This window comes from Macrobrachium rosenbergii, chromosome 5 (genome assembly GCF_040412425.1).
Source record: "Macrobrachium rosenbergii isolate ZJJX-2024 chromosome 5, ASM4041242v1, whole genome shotgun sequence".
Classification (NCBI taxonomy): domain Eukaryota; kingdom Metazoa; phylum Arthropoda; class Malacostraca; order Decapoda; family Palaemonidae; genus Macrobrachium; species Macrobrachium rosenbergii.
In genome coordinates, this window is record NC_089745.1 from 4,480,918 (window position 1) to 4,496,443 (window position 15,526).

The window sequence follows — 15,526 nt, forward strand, 5'->3', positions numbered from 1 at the left end:
CCCCTTCTTCCCTTTCTACCTCTTCTTCTTCCTCCTCCTCCTCCTCCTCCTCCTCTTCCAAGAAGCCAGACCCTCCCAGCCACAAGACGAGGAAGCATATGCTTGCTTTCCTATACGCCTTCAGCCCTCTCCCTATTCCTCCTCCAGGGGCTGTTACCTAGCCCCTTAAAGGCAGCCCCCCCCCCCGCCCCCATCCTAGCCCCAAGGACGTGATGGCTACTGCTCCTACTGCTCTTACTGCTGCTGCTGCTGCTTTATATCCCCCTCCAGCAGCAGCAGAAGCAGCAGTATAGCAGCAGCACGGAGACTAGCACAGCAAGCAAGCAATCAAGCGCGCAAGCACGGTGAGCTATTTCAATAAAGCTGCCAAACTGCGACGGTTGCTGCTGCACGCCCGACGAAGAGTACTCAATCTCAGTTGCTAACTACGTTCGACGTTCCCATTGGCTGCTCAGGAAGGCAGGGCATGGAGAAAAGGTCGAGAGAAAAATGAACGAACTGAAAATAACTAAAAAAAAAAATTAATCACGCCCCCGGGGTCCCCCCCTCTCCCCCCCAAAAAAAAAAGATTAATCTTCCCCTGGGGTTTTAAAACCAAGCAATGCCTCCCTCAGGAGGTCTCCCAGAGGACGCCGTTTGAACTTGGGAGTTGACCAGGTTCGAAGATATATTCGTCACGTGTTTTTTATGTGGGCGAGCTTGTTGCACATTGGAACATTTCTGTTGTATCGGAATCTATTTACGAGAAAGAAGTAAATGTACATCAACTTATTCAAATACACTAAGAAAGGCTTTTTCGGGATGAGGATGCTGGCCTCATGCCCTATTCTGCTCTGCTGACAACTCACCACAGTCGAATAAATATCAAGTACATTATTCAGTGCTTAGATTAAGAGGCTCCTTGGATCAAATTTCGAGGCTGTTGGGGATCTTTCATATACATGCATGCATGCATACACACATACATAATACACACAAACTAACATATATATACATACACACATATATATCATATATACATATATATATATATATATATATATATATATATATATATATATACATACATGTTACGCAATATCTATATTATATATATATATGTATATATAAAGTTCAACATCCTTTGAATCAATGCAAAACTTAAATACAAAAATAACTTCCGCACATGCTTGGCATAAAAATTGCAAAATTGCAAAAAAAAAATTTTTTTGTCTTATTTCCGTCGAATTTCATTCACCCGCAACACTCATCGTCACACGAGTTCTATAAACCGGTTTTTTTTTTTTTTTGGCAAGGAGGAGAAAAAAAATTTAATGCATAATAAAGCTTAAAATGTTTACACGTTCAAGAAGTTATTGCCACGCGAGCGGTGTCTCGTGCCTCATACGTTTTATTTCTGCTGTGTTCTACAATAACTCTTTCAAACTCTTTCATAATTCCTCTGTCTGTCCGTCTGAGTTGAGTTTTATTTTTACAGTGCTCGATGATAACTCTTCTTAAAGTTAGTCTTCATAATTCATCTCTGCCTGTCTGTTATGAGATTTTGCAATATGCCGAGATAATAATAATAATAATAATTATGAAAAACAAAAATATACTACTACTACTACTACTACTAATAATAATAATAATAATAATAATAATAATAATAATAATAGTAATGAATAAATCACATAGTAATGGTGTAATATATATATATATAATATATATATATATATATATATATATATATATATATATATATATATATATATATATATATATATATACATATATATATATATATATATATATATATATATATATATGTATATGTGTGTATGTGTGTGTGTGTGTGTGTGTGTGTGTGTGTGTGTGTGTGTGTGTAAATAACAAGAGCAGATTGATATGAGATCTGAGCAGGTTCTCAAAAGTTCCTGTAAATTTTATGTATATATTTTTAATATATATTTTACAATGACATCACTGTGGATTTCTTCACAGTTTTAGGACTCAAAGATTATGAGATTCTTTACAAATAATAATAATAATAATAATAATAATAATAATAATAATAATAATAATAATAATAATAATAATAATAATATTAATAATAACAATAATAACTCCCTGACGAATCTGAATAATAAAGTAATATACATTTTACAATGACATCATTCTGGATTTCTTCACCATTTTAGCGACTCAAAGATTATGAGATTTTATGTAAATAATAATAATAATAATAATAATAATAATAATAATAATAATAATAATAATAATAATAATAATAATAATAATAACAATAATAATAATTTCCTGACGAATCTGAATCATAAAGTAATCATATCCAAAACTTCTCATTTATCAACAAGGATTCAATAACATAAAAGATACAAATATTTTCCAATTTTCCCCCGAAAACATAAACTTTCTCTTCATAGCGAGAGAATGCGAAATGTCAGTGTATGAAAAAGGACGAGCAACAATACCAAATGAGTAGAGATTCTTTTTATTTATTTTTTTTAATTCTTCAGCGGATGCATCACTCTGGACAGGTTAAGGGGAGGGGTAGGGTAAGGGGTGGGGAAAGGATGAGGGGGGGTTTTAACGGACACCTCATCAAGCACAACCCGAGAATATAATGCTTGCGAAAGCAATTCGGGGTTACCCATTCTATTCTACATCACTATCTTTTTTATTACGGTCCAGGAAAAAAATCATCACAAAATTCAAAGAAGTCATTTGTATTCAGTCACTTTAGCTCTGAAACGATATAAAGGCGGCAGATATTGCATCAGGCGAAAGATGTTACGACAAAAAAAAAAAAAAATGAGCATATATGAAAGCCTTCCACCCCGCTCTCACTACTCCCCCCGGCTCCCCTACCCCTCCCAGTACGGGACAACACACCCGCCCATCCCCCGCCCCCAGCCTGCGACGGCTATTTATACGGCAGCCTGAGCGCTCGCACCGCCAGTTGCCGCTAAAACGCCGCCAGTGTCGTGATCCCGAAGCAGAGGAAGGTAGTACTTGAAGAAAGTAGCGTAACTTGCCCGAAGCGCCTTCAGGAACACACACGCATATATATATATATACACAAAGTCTCGAGTGTTTCCTGGAACGTCAACGGAACAGATCGGAAAGCAGCAGTAACTTCTTCCTCATCTGGTATCTCGACCTCCTGCATCTTGTTCTTCTTCTTCTTGAGCCAATCAGACTCCCTTTCGTCGGAAAACAGATTTTCCTTTTCCTGGGAATAACCGACGCGTCGAAATGGTCATCATATCAATAGGGGTAAGATCCGCCAGTCTGTTGTCAATCATTTCCCTCCAACTGTCCGGGGCTATCGATTTCAGATGATTGAAAGTGAAGTGTTCCATTTTTCAAAAAAAATTTTTCGTTAATTCCCGCGGGGTGCATCTGTGGAACTTTCTGCCGGGATTGACGGATGTCGGAGTCGAGCGAATTAGACGGGAGTGTGATGCAATGCCGGCAGTCGCTGAATTCTGCGGTTTATTCCAGGGGGAATAAAGCGAATTGCGCTAAGCTGACGTGGGATTGTAACGAGAGATAAGATAGTGAATGGTGTGCGAGCTCTGAGGACCGGAAATCAGCCAACGGAATGAAGAATAGTAGAAATTAACGTGTGGTGAATTCGAGAGATGAAAGAGAACAGATGATAAATGAAAAGAGCACTCTGGATGAATGAATGAGATCGTGTATGACACTGAACGTGGATGAAAGGATGAATGAAAAGATTTGGACAAATGTTATGCGGATGAAATGAAATCGGGTATTAGTAAGAAAGTAACTAAATATTCTTTTTACCTTAAAAATATAACACAAACACATACGCGCTTGGATGACTGTCTATACGAAATTTTTCAATGAGAAGATGAATTGAGTAATGTATAGGTGGCAAATACGAATCTTCGTATCAAAATAACTTAGTAATGTCTACGTGGCAAAAAAAGAAGCTCCGTATCAAACTATAACTTAATACACATATTATTTACTCTACATCAAAATTGGAAATGTGCACGAACACGAACCTCGGTAATTTGTAAACAATTCGCTGACGACATTCTTCAAAGAAAATAAAAATAAAATGATAACAGTTTTTTTAAAAAATCGGAAATACGACGCCTCTTGCGAATTCATTACACGTTCCAGACTTACAATTGCAAATCAGGTCTGGTCAGTCTGTGCAGCAACGCTGCCTGCCCAAACCGGTATCTCTTCGTTGGTGACTCAACGAGGAGAAACGTCAGTCACTTTTCCTAATTTTTCGGAAGAATTATATTGCGGAGAGGAAAACAGAGAAGCGAATGTTAAGAAGTTGATAAAAACAGGAGATAATAAAATGTTTACGAAATAGCTTAACGATACCTGAGGGATACACACACACAAATAAATATAATATATATATATATATATATATATATATATATATATATATATATATATATATATATATATATATATATATATACAATATATATATATATATATATACATATATATATATATATATATATATATTATTATATATATTATATATATATATATGTATATATATATATATATATATATATATATATATATATATACAATATATATATATATATATATATATATATATGTATATATAATATATATACACACTTTGGCTATTTCAATCAATTACCATTCTTTCATTTCTTCGTAGGTCAAGCTACAAACGAGATTATGATCGTGCACAGTCTTCCACGTCGAGAATAATAGGGACATAATTATTAACCTCACTGATACGTAACCCTTCTACTAATACGACACCGTCTGAATTCAATGAGAAGGTTCAACTCATACCCTAGGATACTCATACACTGATGAGTTTTGATGATTTCCACCGCCTCGTTCATACTGGTGAACACTCTGTAGCAGGTGTAGTAGATAGAAGCTACGACACTTGTTGTACAGCTGTTCATTCCTCTATACCAGATGTTCCACTTTCGTCCATAATTTCAGAATGTTTTCCCGGAGTTTTGTGAAACAGATTAGGCCCTAGGATGCAGCCTTGAGGTACGCCCGTATTTCAGATTTTATGCGTTCGTCTCCTTATATAAGTTTAACCGTACTTTAATATAAAACTAATGCCGTTTTTTAGACTTCTCCTTAAGCCTAATAGTATGTCTCTATTCCAATGAGTAAATGAAATCGATGGTAGGAATAAATCAGACGACACTGCAAGGAAAAATCAACGATAGACGCTCAGTTTATTCCCCCCCAAAGGCTGTAACCTTGGGCAAGTTTCCACACGGGGTTTTGTAAGCTCTGCCACGGACGACATTAACTCCCACACCTGCAGAGATTTATTTCTTCTCTAGTTCCCACAAAACCAAGATTATTATTATTTTTATTACTCAGAAGATGAACCTTGTTCATACGGAACAGGCCAACAGGGGCCACTAACTTGAAATTTAAACCTTCCAAGGAATGTGGCGTTCATTTGGATGAAGTAATAGAAGGTAATAGGAAATGCAGAAAGAGATCTGTTATCAGAAAAGAAAAAAATGACAAATTAATAAATAATTAGATGAAAACGTAAGTAAATTACAAAATACAAGGAAAACTACTTAAAAGATCCAAGTCAATTTATATTAGGGAGACCCGCAGAAAAACATTGACGCCGACTATAAAAACACGATTATCAGCAAGGACTCTTTCTTTGAGCCATAGATGAAAGGGACTTTTCCTTTCCTCCTGGTTCGAGAATGAAGTAGAAAAAAAAAACTCCACCTTGTACTAGTGAAGGCAAAACGACGGTAAAATACTTGGAAGCACACCAGAGACTAGAATTATTTCAAGGACTTCTGATATGCCAGTGCCACCTATATGGCACCAACCTAGAGAATTTGTTTTTTCTTTTTTCTTCTTCTTCTTTAGGTTAGGGTCAATGGTTGCCCAAGCATGTAACGTAAGCGCCCTTCCTACATTAGTAAAGGGTTTTATCCGTGATTCTGAATAGGTTAAACTTATACATGGCACTGGATTATTTACACGTATGTAAAAGTAATGTTTCAGGGATAGTAAGTTTAAGTTTTTCTGACATTAAAATGTACTTAAACGAGTTGTTGATGATTATAACAAACGTTTTTATTTGCTCCTTTTATTTATGAACGTTTTTGTAATATGCACGTTTCGATTCGTACAACTTGAATAGCAAGACGTTCAGCTATGTAATCTAACGTTTAACGTGTATAATCTGGAGCAGTGCTTGACATAATGCTCTCGAAAAACAAGCAATCTAACGTTCTACGTACATAGCAAGACACACTCAAACCTATACCCAAATTCAAGCGTCTTTTAAAACGGTGACAACTGTAAATTACTTTTTTATATATATATATATATATATATTACATTTCTTTTCCATAAAAATTTCAGTAAAATCGAAACTTGTAAATTTTTTCCTTATCAGAGAACCTGCGCGAATTTGGCAGCGGGTCTAGTTTAGTTTTTTTTTTCAGAACAGTAAAAAAAAAAACTAGTCACGGGACTTCGCTAGAACCTGGGCTGTGTGTTTTTCTTTTTTTTTTTAGAACATCCAATTTGAAGACTTCGATTTATTCTTTAAATATTTATGTGTATGTCAGAAATAAAATGATTCCCGTTAGTACCTGAAAAACGTAGTATACAGAGAGAGAGAGAGAGAGAGAGAGAGAGAGAGAGAGAGAGAGAGAGAGAGAGAGAGAGAGAGAGAGAGAGAGAATCGTACATAAATACTAATCCAGTTCCCTCGACAAGAAATAGCTAATCCTGGAAACGGAGAGAGAGAGAGAGATCGTACATAAATACTCATCCTGCGCCATCGATAAGTAAAATTAATAATTCAGAGAGAGAGAGAGAGTGAGAGAGAGAGAGAGAGAGAGAGAGTGTGTACGTAATTTCCGGGCAATTATACACGTAAATATTTATTCCGTTCTCTCGCCGATAAATCTAAAAATTTTTTTTTTTTTTATTACTGAGGAGACGAGAAAACGCCCCTATATTAAATTCCGCAAATGCCGGCAGGCCTTCAACTTTTAATAATGAAGGCTGGTGGTCGTCTGAGCTAGCACGGCTAAAGGACGGGGGGGGGGGGGGGAAAGGTTGGTGGGTGAGGTGGGGGAGAAGGAGGAACGTGCCCCGAAAAGGAAGTATTCTGGGATCACTTTGTTTACTTATTAATACATTTATTTATCTATCTATTTAGAAAGTTACTTAATTCATTTACATTAATAATTTCTTATCTATCTATTTAGAAAGTTACTTAATTTATTTACTTTAATAATTTCCTTCCATTTCTATTTATTTGTTATTTACATTTCTGTTTCTTTGTTAATCTAATTTTTCTTTTTTTAATAAGTGTTCTCTTCTTTCTTTCTGTTTTCCTATTACCAACTGTTACTTCTTTCTAATGATCACCATATTCTTTGGAAGCTTGAATTTCAAGTCAATGGCTCTGTGGGCTTGTTCCATATGAATATAGTTCACCTTCTGAATAATAATAATAATAATAATAATAATAATAATAATAATAATAATAATAATAATAATAATAATAATAATAATAATAATCTATTATTCATTTAAGAGATATCAGCACGAATACATAAACGAAAATATCAATTACCAGTTCCATTACCTCATTTTATTTATCAGTACTCTTATATTAAGTAGCACTTAGCATTTTGGCTGAAACAATATAAATTCAGGAATATAAATGACACTGCCACTCTACCACCCTCGACATTTAAACTACTTACCAGAATGTACACCTGATATTTTAAAATAAACAATATTCTATATCACTGTACACCTACTATTTCAAAATTAAAATTTACTGTAAAATTAAAAGGAATTAGACTAACACTGCAATCATTTCGTAATAATTCTGCTAACACAGTATGCGCTAAATAAATTTATATTTAGTGATGCGAAACACGAGATAGAGAGAGAGAGAGAGAGAGAGAGAAACCTTGTACCATTTCCTAGTAACCTTCTTCCTGAACAAATTTAAATGGCCCTCTAGGGTACCTTACTTGGCACTGTTATTGAAGAGCTTTTAGTTAAGCTTTTTCGTACCTTTCCGATTTACGTCAGTGATTAAAAGTAGGCTGGTACACAGTTTCGATACAGTTCATATGCAAGCTCACTCACAAATAATCAAGATTACTGGGAAGAATTTAACTGGGTTATTCAACTTTCCAAAATACCGGAAGGATTTTACATTTTATTTTAGTCTCCCTTGGAACCCTATCAACCGTTTTCTACGAGACGAAATCCAGCAACGGGTTTGCAACGGAATCTGCAAGTTTAAAAGAGAACGCATTTCACTAAATTTTTCGTTGTCTTCCTACCTCATCTAATACTTAAACATCCTCCAAACGATAGCAAAAAACCGGACCCAGAGAGAGAGAGAGAGAGAGAGAGAGAGAGAGAGAGAGAGAGAGAGAGAGAGAACCTTTGCCCGAACTAGCTCAAACTAAATTTCGCAGACCTTGTTGGTCTTGCATCTGGTTATCAAGAGGTATCCACGCCTCTTCGGAACTTGCGGTGCCTGACAGAACTGTTACACCAAGGTCGTCTGAGCTTCCCAAGTTGTTCACCTTCTGAGAACAGACTTGGGTGAGCGTACATACCAAACTGCGAGGAAGGAAACGTTGTTGCTAAAATTATAACCCGAGTTTTACATGTTTTTTTTTTTATTGATATTTGTTTGCCTAAACTTTGGACTGTAGAACATTTCTATGCGTCTAAATCTAGGACGGGGAAAACGTGTTACATATATATATATATATATATATATATATATATATATATATATATATATATATATATATATATATATATATATATATATGCCTAAACTTTGACTGTAGAACATTTCTATGCGTCTAAATCTAGGACGGGGAAAAGCGTGTTACAAACACACACATACATATACATATATATATATATATATATATATATATATATATATATATATATATATATATAAATGAATTCAACGCTATGTAACATCAATTTTCAATAAGGTTTGACGGTAACTGTTCTCTAAACCATTTCTAGGACAAAGTTGGGCGTAAGGCTTACTACAAAAACTTGGCTTTTTGAGCAACCTTGACTTGTTCTAATGATCTTCATGATAAAAATGTAACAAAAAGTCGCAGAATGTTTCCATAAATTGGTAAATGCGCAAATACTCTTCTTAGTAATGTAATATATATATGGATATATATATTATATAATGTTTCTTAGGCCTATGATCCACACACTAGTACTAACGTTCATTTCAATTTCTTTTTCTCCTCAGGGTTTCAACGCCCGGCTAGGTTTTGCCGTAGCCGCAGCAGCATTAGGCTCAGCCTTCCAACATGGCTACAATCTGGGTGTCATCAACGCTCCACAAAAGGTAAGCAGTGAGATAACTGTACCACTACTTGTACACTTTTAACCCAAAGTACCTACCAAAATGTCTATTGTCAGCTAGGATCGCCAAAGTAAATAAAACGAAATCGTAAAAGTGACTAACAAGGGTTTTCCTATGAATGATAGCTCTCACTTTAATAATAATAATAATAATAATAATAATAATAATAATAATAATAATAAGATGCACACTTGATACAATGTACGGATAAGGTTAACCCGTTACCTATATAGTTCCTAATCCTTGAAAAACCACGGGGGTGCAAGAGATTTAATAAGCCTAAAGACACAGAAGACGTAGGCCTAAGTGAAATGAGACTATGATGAAATGCCGGAGACAGGAATAATGGGACTCACGTGGCTTGATGGGTAAGGGTTGCCATGTGAAACTTTTCCCTCTCTCTTTTTTTTTTCTTCTGAATTTAAACGCCGGAATAGACGAGATAGTTGGCACCAGGAAAGAGACGCATCTTGGCACCCGGACAACTGGCAGATTCAACTCTCTGCTTTTCATGAACAGTCGTGACAGTTTTCTCACGTCTTTTTATTGACGCGTGTCTTGTGATCACGATACAAGGTGACTTGACAGCTAAAGGTATTGTCTGTCCTCCCAGGCCAAAGAATCTATTTAAATTTAAGTGGGGATTTCTACAAGTTTTAAAAATTTCATAGGCCAACTCGTGCTCCGTCCCATCTTTCCGGGAAACCTAACTCACATGACTCCCTTGGACGTTGCCAACAGCCCACACTGTTAGATGTTATATCAAATATATACCGCAGAACATACGTAAGACGACGCCCACTAACCCACCCACGGTATCAGAGTATGTGATATATATATATATATATATATATATATATATATATATAGTATATATATATATATATATATATATATATATATACAGTATATAATGATACGCGCTACTGGTTCGTCTTATATTATATATATATATAAAGGTAACCAAGGATACGCTTCTGGATCACCTTTCTCGCTGTAGCCTAGGCTACCATAGGCTACACTTACAAGTTACAGGCAAGGCATCGTGAGGAAAAAATAGGAGGTCTAGAAAATCAAATAATTAAATCACCACTAAAGCAAACGGAATCAGTCGTCCTTGTTTCGACTGTGGGTATACCATGGGTTAATAAAAGACTTAAACAATGAGACATTTGGGCCAAGGTTCGAAGAAATGGTCGTAAAGTGACGGCTGACTGGAGCCAGCCTTAAATAATTCAAAGTTTTCCCGCAAATATTTGTAAATATTTTGTCCTCTCAAGACAATACGCGTCCAACAACATACCTTTACAAGGACTGATGATCACCGGTATGACTTAGCGGAAATTGTAACACATATCAATCAAAAAAATACAAATCGTTCACAAACGCACAGACATTAATCGTAATGTAAACAAGACCGAGTTTTATCGCCAGGGACAACGAGCGTAAAATATTACGGAAAATTACACCATACTAATTTGGGATCAAATATTTCCATTCTGCAATTAATTACTGTTGCTAACATGCCAGATATCGTTATTATTAAAAACAGCGATGTCAGATTTGAGAATGGCTGGACAGATCTGGAAGTTAAGAAAATAAAGGTAGATTTCAGGCTGACGGGAGGGGAAACGGGAGTATAATATTTTTCATGCCTACTGAACATTAGCGGACTGAGATTGCGCAAAATGATACGCATCAAGACATATAATCATTAATATAACACATTTACATGCGAAGATATTAAAAGACAGCGCCAAAATGTCAAACCAAGAGATTTCAGACAGTCAGGTGACATAGCAAAAGAGCTTAGGGTACGCATAATCACATATAGAGCTAAGAAAAGACTTGGGGGCACGGTCTCGCGTAAGCTCTCTTATTGGACGATTTTCTCCACCAATCCCGTCAAAGAACATAGGGGCGTGCCGCGACATTGCTTGACTTCTAAAATAAATCTCGAGGAGAGGTTGTTACTATAGTACATTAATAGAACGCCATGACAAGCGACAGTGAACTACATTGTATCTTTGTTTGCTGTGAGTTTACCTCATAGGACGAATACAGTTTCAGAGAGAAAGGGAAAGACGCTGGTTTCCTAGCGAGTCATATTGACACTGAATATTCCAAAATCCTACGTAATCCTGTCGTCTCTAGATTTTTCAGAACTGACATTTGCTTAGAAAAAAAAATCAATCTTTTAAGAACCTTATTTTCCGGTCCGATCACGTACAACTTTCGGATAGGATGCTATGAACTTCTGAATAGTCATGCATATCGTTGCAAAACTCCCAAATTTTGTCATTTTACATTCAAAATTATATCTATCACGAGTTTTCAAGTTGTGGCTATCAATTATTATACAAGATAAAGTTCCCGGTAACGAAAGTGTAGGACTAAACGATGTAACTGACGATGTGTATTTATATATACTGTAGTAAGGAATAGGCCTAGAGCTCCCCCTCTAGACTCTCCCCTTCCCTCATAGACCTACTTTACCGCCCAGAAGCGTACTCTCACAAATGAAGAAACCCCTTATATAATCAGCTTCTCGAAAGACGGGGACAAGATCCCGCGCACGGTTTGAGAAAAAAGGGGAGTGTCAAATTGCTGATAATCTAGCTACGTGGCGCCGAGGTTCCCCCTTCCGCTTCAGTGTACGAAAAACCTGTTGTTCAGAATCTCTGAGGCAACCCGGTGGCTGAGCCAACAGATCAGCCTCTCTAGCCAAGCCCTCCCCTGGGCAGGTTTTTTAGTACTAGAAGGAGCTTTGTATTTAAGAACTCAGATACAAACTTCATTTTTATCCAGAAAATGGATGGTTTATGAAGCAAGGCATATTTCTATTTCTTCAAGGCCATATTTGTGCAATATTCACATCGTATCACTCAGTTTACTGTCAAAAGAAACAGGAAATATGCTACGAACTTAAAAAGATAGCGCAATTATGTACCAGAATAAATAAACAAGTAAAAAACAGCAAACAAGCAAATCAAGTTGGGAAGTCCTTGTCTAGAGTTACTTACATCTTCCAGGTTTTCCTTAACTTGTAAGGTTTCCCAATTGTTCCATTGTTAGAGGCTGCTGTCATTTGTTCAGCTTTAAGAAAGAAAACTGAAGTAAACAGAGAAGTTCATTCACTCTAATCAGCAATCATATATATATATATATATATATATATATATATATATATATATATATATATATATATATATATATATATATATATATATAATTCACCCTTTCCTTTAAAACGGGATGACTCGAGAAGATGCTATCATGCTGATTCTTACCCATTCCCTTCCTTCCTACCAATGACCTACAGTTGGCAACTAACTGCCTGGTACCTAGTTCACTGCTTAGGTGAACGGACGAAAAAATGGATTTAACGAAATGACCCTATACAGAGGCATACGTTGGCCTGTGCATAATACATTTGATCTTGAGCGTATACAGAAATGATGCATTCTGAATGACAATAAATCAACTCAATGTTGACAGGTATCTGTCTGGTCTAAATTCAAGTTAGCAGAGTAAGCTTATAATTTCTCCGATGCTATTTAAATATAGTGTGAAATGCTAAACAATCTTCCTCTCTTTGCAGCTTATCGAAAACTGGATCAATCAGACCAACTACGAGCGTCATGGTGAATATCTGACGGACTCCGTCCAGACTGTCATCATATCTATAATGGTTTCCATTTACTGTATCGGCGGTATGATCGGAGGCGCCTTGACTGGAATCTTCTCAACGAGGTTAGTACTATGTCTCAACGGTTTTGTCAGAGTTTAAAGGTATAAGCATATTTAGGCCTATTATTACTACTATACTGTAGTCGCTAGTGTTCCCTTCAAAAGATAAAGAAGATGAAGAATACTGCTATAATCTTTAGTGTTAGTGTTACTTTAAAAAGATAGGCCTATAAAATAGTGTTCCCTTCAAAAGATAATGATGAAGAATACTGCTATAATCTTTAGTGTTAGTGTTAAATTAAAAGATAGGCCTATAAAATAGTATTGCCTTCAAAAGATAAAGAACACTACTATAATCTTTAGTGTTAGTGTTACATTAAAAAGATAGGCCTATAAAAAAATTTTTGAACATTCAAGATCATCCCAAACTTTCCTCCCAGATTCGGACGTAAAGGAGGCCTTCTCGTCAACAATGTCTTCGCCGTCCTTGCTGCCATCCTCTTCGGATTCTGCCAAATGGCCAACTCCTACGAGATGATCATAGCCGCTCGATTCGTCATCGGTATCAACAACGGTCTGAACGCCGGTCTCGCCCCTATGTATCTCTCTGAAATCGCCCCTACCAACCTCAGGGGAGCCATTGGTACCGTCTACCAGTTGGTCGTGACCATTTCAATCCTGGTGAGTAAAATGTGTTGTTGCCTGCGCGGAATGTTTTGGATGAGCAGTGGCTGTCAATATTCACTTATATTCAGAGACCTTTATGGCACTCAGTTACCATCAAAGTTCATAAAATCAAGCTCTTTGATACATATTGATTTTGGCCTAAGCCCTTTACTCTGACTGAACTGTTAATGGTCTTTTGCTGAATGTATTCTAATATCCATTTCCATATTTCCACAGTTCTCCCAGGTCATGGGTCTCGATTCTATCTTGGGTACTGAGACACTGTGGCCTGTCCTATTGGCCCTGACTGCCCTGCCTGCTGTCTTCCAACTTGTCACCCTCCCCATCTGCCCAGAGTCGCCCAAATTCCTTCTCATCAACAAGGACGAGCCTATGGCTGCCCAGCGAGGTAAGACGATTGAAGTTATGAATGTCCTACATATTGAATGAAAGAGATTATTGTTCAAGAGGCTTTTCTGTGAAAGGCTTTACACGCACACACATAGTAATGGGGATCATTTAGACAGGGTATATTCCATGTGGGCAATATTGAGTGGGAAAAGGTGCAGGTTTTCACATAATCAATAAGTTACTTAGCTGTCAAATGACTTTTTGAAGAGTTGTAAAGCCTTAAAGGTCTCCTGAAAGTTGAATTCTATCAATAAGAAAAGATAATGATGAAGTAAGAACACTGATCAGAAATTTCACATTGCCCAAGTTTGTCAGCCATTTTTACAGCACAGCCATTGAAAGACGGTGTCTCTAATGCCACAAACTGTTTAAAAGACGTATTTGAATAGGAGATTAAGTCTACCCTTTTTTCCTTGCAGCCCTTACATGGTTGCGCGACTCCTCCAACGTACAAGACGAAATGGGAGAGATGAGAAACGAAGCAGAAGCTGGAAAATTGGTCCCATCCATTTCTCTGCGCGAAATTCTGTCCAACCCAACCCTTCGCATCCCTCTTGTCATTTCAATGATGATGATGATTGCTCAGCAACTTTCTGGAATCAACGCTGTAAGTAATACGTGACTCTATTTCTGCTTTATCGTGAGTAAAATAAACATTTTTAAACCATATCCTGTTGCTAAAACATCCAGCTAGACTCACTGAAGTACAGCGTCAAACAGGCACCCATTTCTGACTGCTCAGGAATATCTGTCCGTTGCGTGAATGCAACTCCTTATCAAACGCCGCCTTTGATCTTTGCAGGTTATCTTCTTCTCTACGAAGATCTATAAATCAGCTGGCTTGAGTGACGAGGCTTCCCTGAACGCCACCATCGCTATGGGATCCATGAACGTGCTCATGACCGTCGCCTCCCTCATCATGGTCGAAAGGTTCGGTCGCAAAACGCTCATGCTGGCAGGTCTCTTCGGTATGCTGGTCGACGTCTTCGTCCTCTTCATCTGCCTGCTCCTCAAGGACACCGCCCCTTGGGTCAGCTACCTGTCCATCTTCCTGGTGATCCTCTTCGTGGTCATGTTCGCGACAGGACCGGGATCCATCCCCTGGTTCCTGGTCACTGAGCTCTTCGCCCAGAACGCCCGTCCCATGGCGTCTTCCATTGCTGTCGCCGTCAACTGGACCGCCGCCTTCTTGGTCGGTCTCGGCTTCCTGCCCATTCAGGAGGTGAGTTTTACTCCACTTCTGCAACCCTCTGCGAAATCTTGTCTTAATCAACGTTTTGTCTCGTAGCAGATAAAGGTGTTGACTTGCAGTAACATTTTAAA

The 15,526-nt window shown here is 37.2% G+C and overlaps 2 protein-coding genes across 5 annotated transcripts in view; one reads left to right on the top strand and one right to left on the bottom strand.

Annotated features, from left to right (window-relative positions):
* LOC136838453 (uncharacterized) overlaps positions 1 to 10,845 on the bottom strand; it is a 268,311-nt gene extending 257,466 nt beyond the window's left edge. Inside the window, exon 1 of the mRNA XM_067103388.1 lies at positions 10,740 to 10,845. The gene's annotated coding sequence lies outside the window, so the exon portion shown is untranslated. The remainder of the gene's footprint in view (positions 1 to 10,739) is intronic.
* The window catches only part of LOC136838452 (solute carrier family 2, facilitated glucose transporter member 1-like), a 242,526-nt gene that overhangs the window by 223,521 nt on the left and 3,479 nt on the right, over positions 1 to 15,526 (top strand). For 3 of the 4 annotated variants that reach the window (XM_067103383.1, XM_067103384.1, XM_067103386.1), the window contains 6 exons: positions 9,320 to 9,418; positions 13,038 to 13,189; positions 13,567 to 13,807; positions 14,030 to 14,201; positions 14,623 to 14,810; positions 15,006 to 15,425. In XM_067103383.1, coding sequence (XP_066959484.1) covers positions 9,320 to 9,418; positions 13,038 to 13,189; positions 13,567 to 13,807; positions 14,030 to 14,201; positions 14,623 to 14,810; positions 15,006 to 15,425 — 1,272 coding nt within the window. Of the gene's footprint in view, positions 1 to 2,948; positions 3,277 to 9,319; positions 9,419 to 13,037; positions 13,190 to 13,566; positions 13,808 to 14,029; positions 14,202 to 14,622; positions 14,811 to 15,005; positions 15,426 to 15,526 lie in introns of those variants that run through there. The other variant, XM_067103387.1, reaches the window with a different exon arrangement.